We start from the raw sequence: 14,083 nt of genomic DNA, 5'->3' as shown, positions 1-14,083 counted from the left end.
GCCTGGTGCCATAACAACCCATAGACCATTTCTGATCAGGGTATGCTATTAGCAGAACCACCAGCTACAATCAGCCTCACTCAATCAGAGAAGCAGCAGGGCTGAACTATTCAGCTCTCTTGGCACTCTTACACCATCAAGTATCTAATTAGGCCTGAGTTATTTTATGACAACACAAGAAGAGGTGACTGTTCAGCAGCCTCAAAACCAGGAGTTTCCAAAGCTCTCCAGGGGGCAGATCTAGCCCCCATCGTACCCTCAGTGGTGGAACCAAGGCAGTCCTGCTGAGCATAGGAGTGGGGATGCAGATCTGAATGCTCCATATAGAGAGCATGCATCTGCTGTGTGCTGGGGAGCCCCCTTGATGCAATGCACAAAAGGCAGATGGGGTGTGTGGGAAGGGAAGGCTTGGTGGGCAGAGCCAGAGGACCACAGTGTAGTGAGCTACTTCAAATCACAGTGGAGCATCTCCACAGCCAAAAATATAAACCAAACCTAAATTTGTCATTTAAAAAAAATGTTTGGAAAACTGAGGGTGGTGTCCTCAAAATCACACAAGGTTGGCGTCACTTTGCTCCCATTAGAGTCAAAGAGGGTCACAGTTTCAGAAGCACCCTTGTGACTTGGAAGCCTAAATCCCATTGACTTTAAATGGGATTAGGTTCCTAAGTCACTTTGGTGCTTTTGAAAGTTCTCCCCAATGGTAAAAATCCAACTGACCATACGAGCAGAGTTAGACCAATGCTGAGCACTTCTGCAAATGCCACTCTTGTTTCTTTCCAGATGCCTCTCTGCTACTTCTTCCAGGCCCAGCCAAATCATCATGAGAGAAGTTTCAGAGTTGTAGCCATGTTAGTCTGTATCAGCAAAAACAACGAGGAGTACTTGTGGCACCTTAGAGACTAACAAATTTATTTGGGGATAAGCTTTCGTGGGCTAAGACCCAATTCAGCAGATGCATGGAGTGGAAAATGCAGTAGGAAGATATATATACATAGTACATGAAAAGGTGGGAGTTGCCTTACCAATTCTAACGAGACAATTCAATTAAAGTGGGATATTATCAGCAGGAGGAAAAATCACTTTTGTAGTGGTAATCAGGGTGGCCCATTTCAAACAGTTGACAAGAAGGTGTGAGTAACAGTAGGGGGGAAAATGAGGATGGGGAAATTAGTTTTTAGTTCTTGTAGTGACCCATCCACTCCCAGTCTTTATTCAGGCCTAATCTGATGGTGTCCAGTTTGCAAATTAATTCCAGTTCTGCAGTTTCTCATTGGAGTCTGTTTTTGAAGTTTTTTTGTTGAAGAATTGCCAGTTTTAAGTCTGTTATTGAGTGTCCAGGGAGGTTAAAGTGTTCTCCGACTGGTTTTTGAATGTTATAATTCTTGATGTCTGATTTGTGTCCATTTATTCTTTTGCATTGAGACTGTCTGGTTTGGCCAATGTACATGGCAGAGGGGCATTGCTGGCACATGACGGCATATATCACATTGGTAGATTTGCAGGTGAATGAGCCCCTGATGGTATGGCTGATGTGGTTAGGTCCTATGATGGTGTCCCTTGAATAGATATGTGGACAGAGTTAGCAACGGGGTTTGTTGCAGGGATAGGTTCCTGGGTTAGTGTTTTTGTTGTGTGGTGTGTAGTTGCTGGTGAGTATTTTCCCCCCTACTGTTACTCGCACCTTCTTGACAACTGTTTGAAATGGGCCACCCTGATTACCACTACAAAAGTGATTTTTCCTCCTGCTGGTAATGGCCCACTTTAATTGAATTGTCTCGACAGAATTGGTAAGGCAACTCCCATCTTTTCATGTACTATGTATATATATCTTCCTACTGTATTTTTCACTCCATGCATCTGATGAAGTGGGTCTTAGCCCACGAAAGCTTATGGCCAAACAAATTTGTTAGTCTCTAAGGTGCCACAAGTACTCCTCGTTGTTTTTATCGTGAGAGAAGTTATTTTTGCTGGATTTTTCACCCAGGAGTTACTGGAAATCCTGTAATAGGGCTACTGGTGGTAAAATTTCTATTACAAAGCGGTTCAGATGAGCATCCAAACCTTTACAGCTAGTCTTGTAGCTACATTTGCCCCCTTGTAAAAAAGGCAGTGGGTTTAAAGAGGAAGAAAAGCAACACAGAAAAACCAGGGTGATGTCCTGTCAAAATGTGAGAATTCTGAAAAACGTGAAGACCTCAGCAGGAGCAAGGATATTTCAAACAAGGGAACACACTCTCCCATGGTGCCTAGAAGCTTGCAAGGGTCTCAGATTAGCAAGTGAAGTTACAGCTTGTGGGTCATTCTGTTTTGGCATGAATCTCACATTGCCTTCAGTGGGAATACACACATAGAACATGTGGTCCTTTATCTCCATGCAGGACAGAGTGTGCTGTCCTTAACCTTCAACTGCATTGCTTTTGCTGCTTCTGATGTTACTCACACACGGTCTGGGACGTGTCGTCGAGAGACCATCAGCTAGCCAAAGCTCAAGCAGCAGGTGTTATTCTTTCAGATGAGAAGTGCAAGTATCATACATAGTATGTTCCCCTAAGATGGTTAAAGCCAAAGATGTAGATTATCCAGCAGGGACAGAGGTGGGGGAGAGAAACTGTAAAATATTGGGGGAAAACCAAACAATTGCACAGTTCCCAAGCCAGATAAGGTAGGTGACATACATGCACTGTAACAGGACGTAAACAAGGTTTCAGGGGTCATGCTGCTGGCAAGGCACTAGTCAGTGCTCCTCTTTCAAAGCTTAGTATGCCAATGAGAAAGTTATTTTAATCTGGAAACGGATTCAGGAAAGCTGTGAGGAGGGTACTCGACAAGCTTACTGTACGTGAGAGGACTCCAGTGATTTCAGGCTCCAAGACTCTGTGCAAAGCCTCCGGGACAGGAGGCACCAGTGGAGGTGGCGGTGAGAATGATGGCAGTTTCGGGCAAACTGGGGGCAAGATGCCAGGTGAGGAGGGCAGATGGTGATGGTGGGGACCCCTCTGGAGGTGAGGGGGAATGAAATCGTCTAGTGTCGGAAAAGTCAGAGGTGAGCCAGTAGGAACAGTCTCAGGGAACATGGCACCTTGCCCCAAAGGTACCAAAGGCGGTGGCGGAGTGCTGGAGCTGCCTTCTTGCTCTCTGTCTGTGTTAACCTGGAGGAATGGGACTACTATAATCTCAGGCTGAGCTGTGGTGGTAGAAATGGCATCCTGTGGGAAATAAGGTGGGGTTACGCAAAGGGGCAATCCATCCTTCATGGGTGCACATCCCAGTACTGCCTGGGTAGTGACAGGCTGGCATGCATCCAAGCCATTGGGCGTTCCTTTCTCAGAGCAAGCTATGCCCTTAGGGATGTTCTGCTTAGCAGCCAAAGGCTCCATGAACACACTGGATAAGGCATACCAGTTTTCCACCCGTCCTTTAATTTTCGATCTAACCACAAAGCAGTTCATCTGCATTGCAGCACTTGCTACGATTACACCTACCTAAACAGGAATATTTCCCATAGCTGATCCCCCCTCCCCCCCCCCCCAACTGATTTTAGCCTGCAAACAACACGCACACACCACACAAACATACTCTTCAGTCTTTGGGGGGGGGAAGGTGAGAGGTTATCGAATAGCAGTTGACAAGAATCAAGCTACACAAGAGCGACCTGCGTGCAGAAATTAGGAAGAGGTGCATACAGCATTAGGGGACACTGTATGAATTAGAGAACCGTTCGCACGGCTGAAAGAAAACAAGGTTATGAAGAAAACATGTACCATGCTGCGTCCCTTCACCTTGTACGGATGCTGCTGCTGCTGCTGAGTAAGGTAAGGTTCCTTTCTCATCCTGTCCCCACTGCCAGCCGTACTCTGGGGCTCTAGCACTTTGTCCCACACAGCCTGAGGAGGTGGAGACTGAGTCCTGGAGGAATGGCTTGTACCATAGCTAACTGCGTCTTTACTGAGGACAATGTTAAAGTATGGCCTGGGAGGGACAGGAGGAGGAGGAGGAAGAGATTTTCCAGTATCTGTTACAGAGGAAACAATGTTGGTGGCTGGTGCTTGAGTGACCTCAGTTCCCAAACAGGGGCTCTCTGTTTGGTCATGTGCAATGCTGGTGGAATTTTCAGATGCAGCTGAGCAAGTGCTGTTAGATAAACAAGCCACATATAGACTGCTGACCTTTTTATCCGCTTTAGTCCCATACGTGGAATTCATTCCAGCTTCACTACTAGGATCTGCCCTGGCAGGGTTTTGATGTTTGGATGAAGTGTCTGATAACAAGGAACTACTTCCCGAAAGTGATTGCCCAGCATGCACCACGTCCTTGGGAATCAAGTTGGCTGATTGGGGACGCCCTGCGGAAAAGCATGGCTTCCCACTGGGTACTGTCACAAAGGGTGCAGGTGATGAGGAGTAACACTGACTGCTGCAGCTCAGTGACACACGCTGTGTATAAGGTTTGGGTGCATTCAGGTACACACAGTCCATTATGGGCACTGGCAACAGCTTGGTTACTTTCATGTCAGAGCGAGGGTGCCATGCAAAGCTCTCCTCTTTTGGAAGAGGAGGACGGGGAGGGGAAAGGGCCTGTCCAATCAGATTCAAGGGAAGGAGGAGGAATCAGCACCAAATGAAGGGGAAAAGAAAAAAAAAATGAAAGAATGAAGTTGGTCATTAGACTTGGGTTAACAGGATTGAATTCAATGAGAACAACATAAGGCGGCCATACTAGGTCAGACCAAAGGTCCATCTAGCCCAGAATCCTGTCTTCTGACAGTGGCCAATGCCAGGTGCACCAGAGGGAATGAACAGAACAGGTAAGCATCAAGTGATCCATCCCCTGTTGCGCATTCCCAGCTTCTAGCAAACTGAGGCTAGGGATACCATCCCTATCCATCCTTGCTAAGAGCCATTGATGGACCTATCCTCCATGAACTTATCTAGTTCTTTTTTGAACCCTGTTACAGTCTTGGCCTTCACAACACCCTCTGGCAAGGAGTTCCACAGGTTGACTGCGTTGTGTGAAAAAATACTTCCTTTTGTTTGTTTTAAATCTACTGCCTATTAATTTCATTTGGTGACCCCTAGTTCTTGTGTTATGAGGAGTAAATAACACTTCCTTATTTAATTTCTCCACACCAGTCATGATTTTATAGACCTCAATCATATCCCCCCTTAATCGTCTCTTTTCCAAGCTGAAAAGTCCCAGTCTTATTAATCTCTCCTCATACGGCAGCCGTTCCATACCCCTAATCATTTTTGTTGCCCTTTTCTGAACCTTTGCCAATTCCAATATATCTTTTTTGAGATGGGGTGACTACATCTTCATGCAGTATTCAAGATGTGGGCATACCATGGATTTATATAGAGACAATATGACATTTTCTGTCTTATTATCTATCCCTTTCTTAATGAGTCCCAACATTCTGTTTGCTTTTTTGACTGCCACTGCACATTGACTGGATGTTTTCAGAGAACTATCCACAATGACTCCAAAATCTCTTTCTTGAGTGGCAATAGCGAATTTAGACCCCATCATTTTATATGTATAGTTGGGATTATGTTTTCCAATGTGCATTACTTTGCATTTATCCACTTTTTAAAGGATGCCTTTTTGCCTCTCACTGCTGCTTTTACTTTTTTGTTTAGCCACAAGCTAAGCACAAGTTAACAACAAGCTAACACGGTATCGTCAAGCCCAGCACTCAACTTGCTCGCTCTCAATGCTGCTTGTTGGGGTATGAAAAGGTTTTCCAGCTTTCAAGTTCAAATCTATGAAGAGCATCTCACTTTGCTTTCAGGGCTAACCTTACTCTGGGTACCGCAGGGAGCAGCCTGGGTACCCAAGCTCCTAACATTCCCCAGGAACTTCTGAAATGCAGATCTGACCATCAGAACCAGTCTCTGTATTCCATGACCCCTGGCTCAAGCACTCCCCAGCTTTGGGCACATTCAGATCTAGAAGGAAATATGAATTCTACAGCTCAGGCCCTTCTCTACAGCACACTAAGCAGATTGCCGAAAACTGCGAAATCATACCGCAGTGACCTACTATACTGTGGTTGTTCCACTATACAGAGAGGTCAAATAAAAAAAGTCTCATTTACTTTTGCCAAAGGCTGACACCCCATTTCCCTTCTAAAAAGATCCCTCACTCACAAAGCACCCTCAGAAAAACAGAACAATTTAAATCTATAGCGGAATTGGGTTCCCAGAAACTTGTCTTTAGAGTGAAGCCTTCTGATAGCGAAATCATGTTCCTAGAGAAGCAAAAAGAAACTCCTACATTGTTTCAGTGCGTCGCAGTGTACAGATTGCAACTCTAGAGCAGCGTGGAGATTGCAATTCCAGTTAGAGCAAATCTTTGCTTAGACCCAAATTGTGCTGTAGCAAAAGAACTGACTTTGCTACATGGAGGTTTCACTGTATTAATTTACAGTTGCAAGTAACTGTAAATCACCATCTGTTAGAAGGAAAACGACTAGAATGCCAGCCTACAGGATAGGAATTGCCTCTATTCTTCTTTGGAGGCTTTAACAGCTCAGAACTTTATTGCCTTGATCAATGTTCTCTTTTAAAATTCATTGCCCTAGGCAGCTTTGGGGCAGCTCCTATTCTCGCTTGTTTTGGTATAAAATCCAGAGTAACCCCATAGATTTCAAAGTTGCAGTAGCCATCCTACCAGTGTTATACGAAACAGAGGCACTCAAGCTGGGATGAGGAGGAAGGCAGTACAGCACTCCCTGTGAGTGGCCCTTGGCTGTGGCATGGGCTTCCCCACTGGTCCAAAATAGCTAGAGTCTGCTGACAATCTGGGCATGATGTAAGGCGCATGTATTTACGCTGGCTGCTGTGGCGATGGTCGGGAGGGGAATCAGACTGGGGGAGGGGAATTTGGTCTTTTGGGGGTGGTTTAATTTTATTGTTTTTGTAATTTCTGGCAGGGGCTCCCAGAGCTTTGGATAGGCCCTTTTTTATCCTTGGTGTACAGCTCACTGAATAAATCAGGAGTTGTCATGGAGAGCCAGCCAGCAGCCACCCTGGTTATCACACCGGGATACTGCAGATACAGCTGGGCGACTGGAAAAATACTGCCGCATTCCAGATGCTACAGAGTGGCAAATTGCTTGTTAACAGTGACCATGGTACTCCACATTTACACCCATGTGGCTGAGAGCAGAATATGGCCCTGTTTCATTTGAAATTAGTTTAAGTGCCTTCAGGACTCTTCTATAAACAGCGCTCTGTGAAACTAAAACTGAGCTCTCTCTGTTCACTTATATGCCCAATAACTGACTGCGAAACAGCTGCATGTCTCATGCAGGAAGCAGCTCACTCCTTTAGTGCTTCATTACTTCTTATGCCCTCGGCCGACTGGTGCCCTCTTCATCTTTCACTTAACATTTCAGACACAGTGTCTGATCCGTGGCTTTGCCAAGAGCTCGCCACGATTAAAGCAATCGCCCTGTACTAGGGATAAGATTTTAATGGGGCTCCATTTCACATTTAACGGAGCAGAAACAGATGCCATTCCTCAAGAAGGCAGTTTATAAAGAAGGGTTGCTCAGGTTTTCCCATCCCATTGAATGCAACCTGAAAATTGCATCCATACACACTGGTAACCCATCCATAAATTAGCATTTCTCTTTGCTTGGCAGACCAATCCCAACACTTCAGATTAGACTTGGGAGGAAAATAACCTTTCCACTATGGGCTGACAAAAGGTTATATCATTTCTAGCGTTAAAGTGACAAGGCCTTCTCCAGTCATTTTTTAAGGCCACTCTGTGGGTTTAGGAAGTTTAATTCTCCATTCAGCCAGTTGCAGTTGGAAGGTCAGAGCGCATACATAAAAGCCATACAATAATGGATCACTACCTCTTGGCTAAGCCTTCCCACACAAACAATGTTGAACGGTACTTTGCCCCGCTATGGCCACCAAGGAGCTCAGCATGCTTTAACACATATTCATGAATTAAGCTTCACAGCATTCCTGGGAAAGATGCATTCTCTCCATTTTGCAGATAGGAAAAATGAAGGCACATAGACTTACCCAAGCCTGCGAATTGAACACAGGTCTCCTGACTCTGAATCCTGTGCTTGACCCCTCAAGAAAAGCCTCAGATCCTCTGGAAAGATGCTTACCTGTGGTTTGCCCTCTGAGGAGAGGTTGGGACGCACACTTCTATAGCCCTTGGCAGCCAGAGAAGATGGCTGGATATCTCCATTAGAGGATAACCTCCAATCATCTAAAAGGGGAAGGAGAACTTCAGGTCTGAGTGAATTCACTCTAGCTAGATGGGGAATGAGGAGAGGGGAGCTGTTGCTTTTTGCTGGGCAACAAGAAATACATCCGGGGAAACAACAAAACAAATCAACAAGCATGTGTACCTGTTTCTGGTTTTCCTGTATCCAGAGCTATGTGTGCTGCAGAGAGGAGGGAAGGAAGAATGGAAAAATAAGGGAAAAAAATAAACTGTTACATTTACAGCAAACATGTACCCACTGAATTCAACATTCAGGCTACTTCATTTCACACACACAATGCTTTCTGACAGGGATGCCAAATTGCCATAGAAACTGGCCCTAAACATGATGCCCTCACAGTTTCTGACCTTTGTAAACACAAGGCGATTCATTCAGAGCAATGATAAAACAATTGGTCATTGACATTCAGCTGAGCTATCTGCTCTCGTGCTGCAGTTTGGAGTCCAAATGCCCCACACACAGTTGCAAATGCAGGGTCTCAGTGTCAAGCCATGATGTTGACTGGATAACCATAGCTGTCCTTTGTAACACTGCCACATGAGAATACCTGGTGCAGAGACCCATTGACAAATAAGATGTCTATTTTGCAAGTACAGGTGGAGGTACAAAACATGATGCCATTTTACAGCCCAGTCCCTGTGGCTAGAGGCACTGAGACTATCTACCCATCGCCCACTGAGTTCCTCCCCCTCTTCCGACATTAGCCATTTTGGCCGCTCACGTTCTGTGCAAACAGCTCTTCCAGCTCCAACATGCATTTCATAAAGTGATTGAGGGAGTCAGCAAAAGAAGTATTAATGAGCTCATTTCCATAGTAATGGGCTCATTGCCATTCATGCTGCTGGAAATTTATGAAGCTGCCAGCAGGAAGGGTAAGTGAAGGGGGTGGGGGTGAGGAAGCAGAGAATGGAGAGAATGAAAAGAGGAGAGGTCATGGGTGGAGCAGGAGGGGAGGAGAAGGGGGAGGTAGAAAACAGTGCATTAGGGCTGGAAAGAATAGAGTCACCCTTTCCTAACAACAGGTCCTGTAATTACATGTGCTTCACTTTCAGGGGAGAAGCTGAACAACCCTAACTTTTAATAGCATCTCCCCTTTGGGAATTCATTCTATATGCAAAATCCAAGGTGCAGGCAGGGTTAGTGATGCTTTGCTTGTCTCCTGTAATTAAATAATTACACATCTGCTATTTAAAGACCGCAGAAATCTATGGCAACACTGTCAACTTGGGATGCCATCCCAGTGCCCTTGACTACTGCAAAAAAAATAAATGCCATTGCTGCAGCAACTACACAAGGACACTTCCCATTCCCCCCAGCGGCCCGGGATGAAAGGAGGGACACAAAGGCCTACTTGGGAAGAAAGGATGATTTTTTTGGCACTCCTGCCAGCAACATGAAGCAACAAATATGCCTTTCCCCCAGTGGTGTATAAGTGGTTGTGAAACTCACACTCAGAAGTTCTGGGGCTTTGTCTTCCTCAAGCGGCTTGCCTCATGTAAGAGATTTATGAATCTGCTTTTGCTCAGGTCTTTAGCGCTAGTGGGAGAGGATCATGCTTTTAGCACTGAAGGCCTGGACTCAAGCACCATGTGGGGTCAGTTACAATTGTTGTATTTTATGTTTATCCATACTAGACTTACTTTCTGACTGCTGGACATCCTGAGAACATGGGGGACTGATACTTGGCCTTTCCTCAGAGGCTAGAGATGCCCGTAGGGTCACGGTTCCTTTTCCAGTGCAGACTTTAGTGGGATCCTTGTCTAAAGAAAACACACACAAAGGAGATGTTTTGGTGCATGTGATTCCGAGCTACTGGAGGCCATCATAGTTCTATGGCAGTATGCTGGTGGCTCTGGAGTAATTCTAACATGGCTGTCCTGAGGGAATTGTTCTAATTTTTATGCAGATGAACATTAGCTTTGGCTTTAAAACATTAAGTAATAACAGCAGTTGTATATTTAAAAAATAAGTAAGATAATTGATGAACACACAAATAAAGTTCTGAGTCAGTGTAACTCAGCTTGGAAAGTGGCAAGACCTGCTGGCTGTTTGGAATAAATTTCACAGGTTTGTTTGCTTTATTAGGCCTGGTCTACACTCAGATTTTGTACCAGTATATATTTTATATCACTATAATTTCACCCACACTAGGGTTGTTGTACCACTTAAAATATATCGGTACGAAGTAGCATAACTTGTGTGTGTAGACAAGGCCTTAGCAGTGAGTTCCATGCTGGATTGATGGAGAATGAAGTTTTATAGTTATCCAGAACAAGGGATACAGCCCAGGCAGTGCAGCGCATGCCTCCCACACACCCTGCCCTCTTACTGTGCCATACCCACGAGATCACCCTATAGGATCAGAAAGAAGTAGTTCAAAATACAACCACTAAGGTCACCTTCCTTCCCCATCAATCAGATCACATCAGCCCTTTGGAGGCAAAGATCTTAGGCATGTGCTTAACCATCCACATTTGAGTAGTCCCACTGAAGTCCATGGACTACTCATGCGCTTGAAGCCAAGCACATGCTTTGCTGAATCAGGGCCCGAGTCCCTCCACTGGCACCCCTTTCTCCAAGGCATCAAGTTCACAGCACTCCCATAGGGGCTACTGGCCTTGAGGACCTGCAGGTCTGCAGCTCTAGGCTTTCTCCCATGCCTTCCCCTAGGAATAGAACACTTTGCCTGAGCAGGTCTGCAAAGCCATTAGTCTCTCCTCAAATACATCTCTCCTAGGTCTCAAGCCCTCCAAGGTACCTCCAGAGCACTAGCCTGGTCTTTAGACTGACCTCACATTCAAACCAATCTCCCTCACGTCACACACTAGCTTTTGCTGCAAGATGTTGGATTCCTTCCTTCCCTCGCATTTACCTCGCTTGTCATGCCATGTCTGAAGTTGGGCCCTGATCCTGCAGTGACAAGTGCAGATTGACTGCTGTGCGCGCAGTTCAGTGAGGCTCGGGTGCTGCTCAGGTCACAATGCAAGACCGGGGCCTTTGTTTTTAAGCTCCTTGGAGCATGGTTCATGCCCTATCTGTATTGCGAGTGTCTAGCGTACTGGTGGGCATGGAAATCAACATCATACTCAAGCTTCTTTGGGATAGGAACTGTCATTTATTGTAGGGACCGGATGCTCAGCTGGTGCAAATCAGCATAGCACCATTGACGTCAATGGAACAATGCTCATTTACACCACTTAAGGATCTGTCCCTGTCTTTGTATGGGCCTCCATACTGTGATAGTGCTGTGGCTGAGCCACCAAGGTTAAAATACAGATAAATAACCACAACTTCAATATAGGAGGGGGGGAGGAATAGCTCAGTGGTTTGAGCATTGGCCTGCTAAACCCAGGGTTGTGAGTTCAATCCTTGAGGGGGCCATTTAGGGATTTGGGGAAAAAATCTGTCTGGGGATTGGCCCTGCTTTGAGCAGGGGGTTGGACTAGATGACCTCCTGAGGTCCCTTCCAACCCTGATATTCTATTCTAACAAGTGTCAGATGTTTGGCTCTTATCTAAACCCCTTTGTGTTAGAATCAGTCCCAATACTTTATGGGCTTGGTGTGAAAGGTTGTCTCAAGTGGTGTGGATCAAGGCCTGTAAATGGAGGATGACAAGAGGGATCAGAGACAGGGACATACTTTCTTACTGCTGTAGTTCATGGCTCCATTTCAGCACCAGAGCAGTCCCAATAAATTCAGTGGGTCTATTCACAAGCTTAAAGTTAGGTACGTGGTTGATACCTTGTGAATCAGGACCTAGGGGGCCCAGGTGGGCCCATCTTTGCCACAGAGGTCTGTCCTTGATTTACGATTAAGCCAGGGAAAGCACAGGCAAAAAACCTCAAAGGACTTTCAAGTACATTTTCACCAAGTGTTCAGAGCCATTTGTATTGTTTCCAACCCACATTTTATTTCATGATCAGGCTTTTTTTTCTTTTTCTTTTTTTCTTTTTTTTTTTTAAAGTAAAATTTGTCTTAATCAGTCTGGTAAAAATAAATAAAAAAACACCATCCACTGAAAGTGAAAGTGCAGGGTGTGAAGCTGAAGCCTCGAAATATCAGACTGGAGTTGATGTTATTAAATGACTATTTTTTTTGGAGTGACAGGTTGACACATGCCCCAATCTGTACTCTGAAGTCACACTGTATAAATCTTGTATCTTGGGAATAGTGATTAACCCATAACAGGAACCACTGACTTTGGGCAAGTCATTTAAACATTCTGTGCCTCAGTTTCCCCTCCCCACTTTTTCTCTGTCTTGCCTGTTCAGACTGTAAGCAATTCAGGCAGGGAGTGCTTTGCACAATGGGATTCTGATCTTGGTTGGGGCCTGTAGGCGTTACTATAATACAAATAATTAACAATACAACTACAACTTTATAGAGCAAGGGTATTATTCTGATTGTGAAACCAATTTAAAAGCTGGGTGGAAACTATTTTACAAGCACTTTCATTGAGTTCTTCTCTGTCCCCCAAGGATGCCAAATGTTAATGTATGAAGTATGTTGGGGGGGGGGGGGGGGGAGAGAGAGAGAGAGAGAGAATGTGTATTAAGGTGGCAGGTTGCAAGCACAACAGGACATGGTGCAGTTATTTACACACCCAGTTTTAAAATGCAGTTTGTGCCCAGGTGCTCCTTCTAGACCCAGCCTTCCCCAAGCCAGTGCTGAGCAAAACATGGGCTGTTTGCCTTTTGGAATGAACAGGCAGCACTGCTGATTTTGGTAATGCCACTTACAGTCCCTGTCTATACTACGGATACAGGCAACCTATCTAAAACTCAGTTATAACCTCATTGTATTGTCCTCGAATCCAGTTACAAATATGGTTCCGGTGTGTAGCAGGGACTAGAGTCTGACAGTTCTTCATACTCAGGTCAATGCCTTGGTCGCTCACTGGCCTGGTACCAGAGTTCATGTGCTTTTCCAACAGCCATTCCAGTATCTTTTGTTATTATACGCAAATTGAAAAATGCATGCCCATCCCAACACTGATTCAATTACTGAACATCTTTCCTGATATTTGACTGAATGGTAGTGCCAGTCTGACATTACCTGTTATTAGTTTAGGGACATTATCCTCTAGGGGTAGGGGTTGATTTACAAAACGCACAAGTGGCGGTTAGACGCCTAATCTGGGAGTTAGGTTACTAAAAAGCTCCCCCTTAGTTCCCAGTATTTTGATTCTATAACAGTTTTTACTAGGTCTACCATAATGTGAATGTGGTTTTATGAATTATACTGTCAAATGGGTCATGAAAACTAGAGATGCATCCCAGTCAAAACCCCCAAATCTGCGCACCCCTGAACTTTGGGCTTTGAAACTTCCAAATCAGGATCCAAAGATGCATATTTTTGAAGATTATTACTTATTATTAATTATTTGTATTACTATAGCACCCAGGAGCCCCGGTTGTGGGCCAAGACTCCACTGTGCTACGTGCTGTACCAACACAGAACAAAAAGGCCTCCAAGAGCAAACAGTCTAAGTTGAGGCTGTCTCACTTTTTTAAAATTAGTTCTTTTTTTCAATTTAAAGAGTCTTCCCTTGCAGGGCTGGAAACTGCAGGTAGTAGAAATTTTTCCAATGGAACAATTTTCTAATCAGAAAATGGTGTTTTGATGCAACCAAAACATTTCATTTCAGCTTTACTGTTTTGACTTTTATATTATGTACTATAAGTTATAATACAAAAGTCTAAACATTTTGACTTTTATATTATAGATCACATAATATCACACCAATACAACAGCAACAAAATATTTTTGGAATATTTCACTTTGCAAAAATAAAAATGCAGTACTTGACTTTATACCCCGATATG

At 44.7% G+C, this 14,083-nt stretch overlaps 1 protein-coding gene across 1 annotated transcript in view; it reads right to left on the bottom strand.

The window, feature by feature from the left end:
* Positions 1-14,083, bottom strand: part of SORBS1 (sorbin and SH3 domain containing 1) — a 139,259-nt gene that overhangs the window by 88,569 nt on the left and 36,607 nt on the right. Inside the window, exons 7-11 of the mRNA XM_065408217.1 lie at positions 9,898-10,017; positions 8,381-8,416; positions 8,135-8,238; positions 3,765-4,577; positions 2,838-3,209 (exon numbers count right to left, since the gene is read on the bottom strand). Of these exons, the coding sequence (XP_065264289.1) occupies positions 2,838-3,209; positions 3,765-4,577; positions 8,135-8,238; positions 8,381-8,416; positions 9,898-10,017 (1,445 nt within the window). The remainder of the gene's footprint in view (positions 1-2,837; positions 3,210-3,764; positions 4,578-8,134; positions 8,239-8,380; positions 8,417-9,897; positions 10,018-14,083) is intronic.

Source organism: Emys orbicularis, chromosome 7 (assembly GCF_028017835.1).
Source record: "Emys orbicularis isolate rEmyOrb1 chromosome 7, rEmyOrb1.hap1, whole genome shotgun sequence".
Lineage (NCBI taxonomy): Eukaryota > Metazoa > Chordata > Testudines > Emydidae > Emys > Emys orbicularis.
This window is presented reverse-complemented; position numbering and strand designations above follow the sequence as displayed.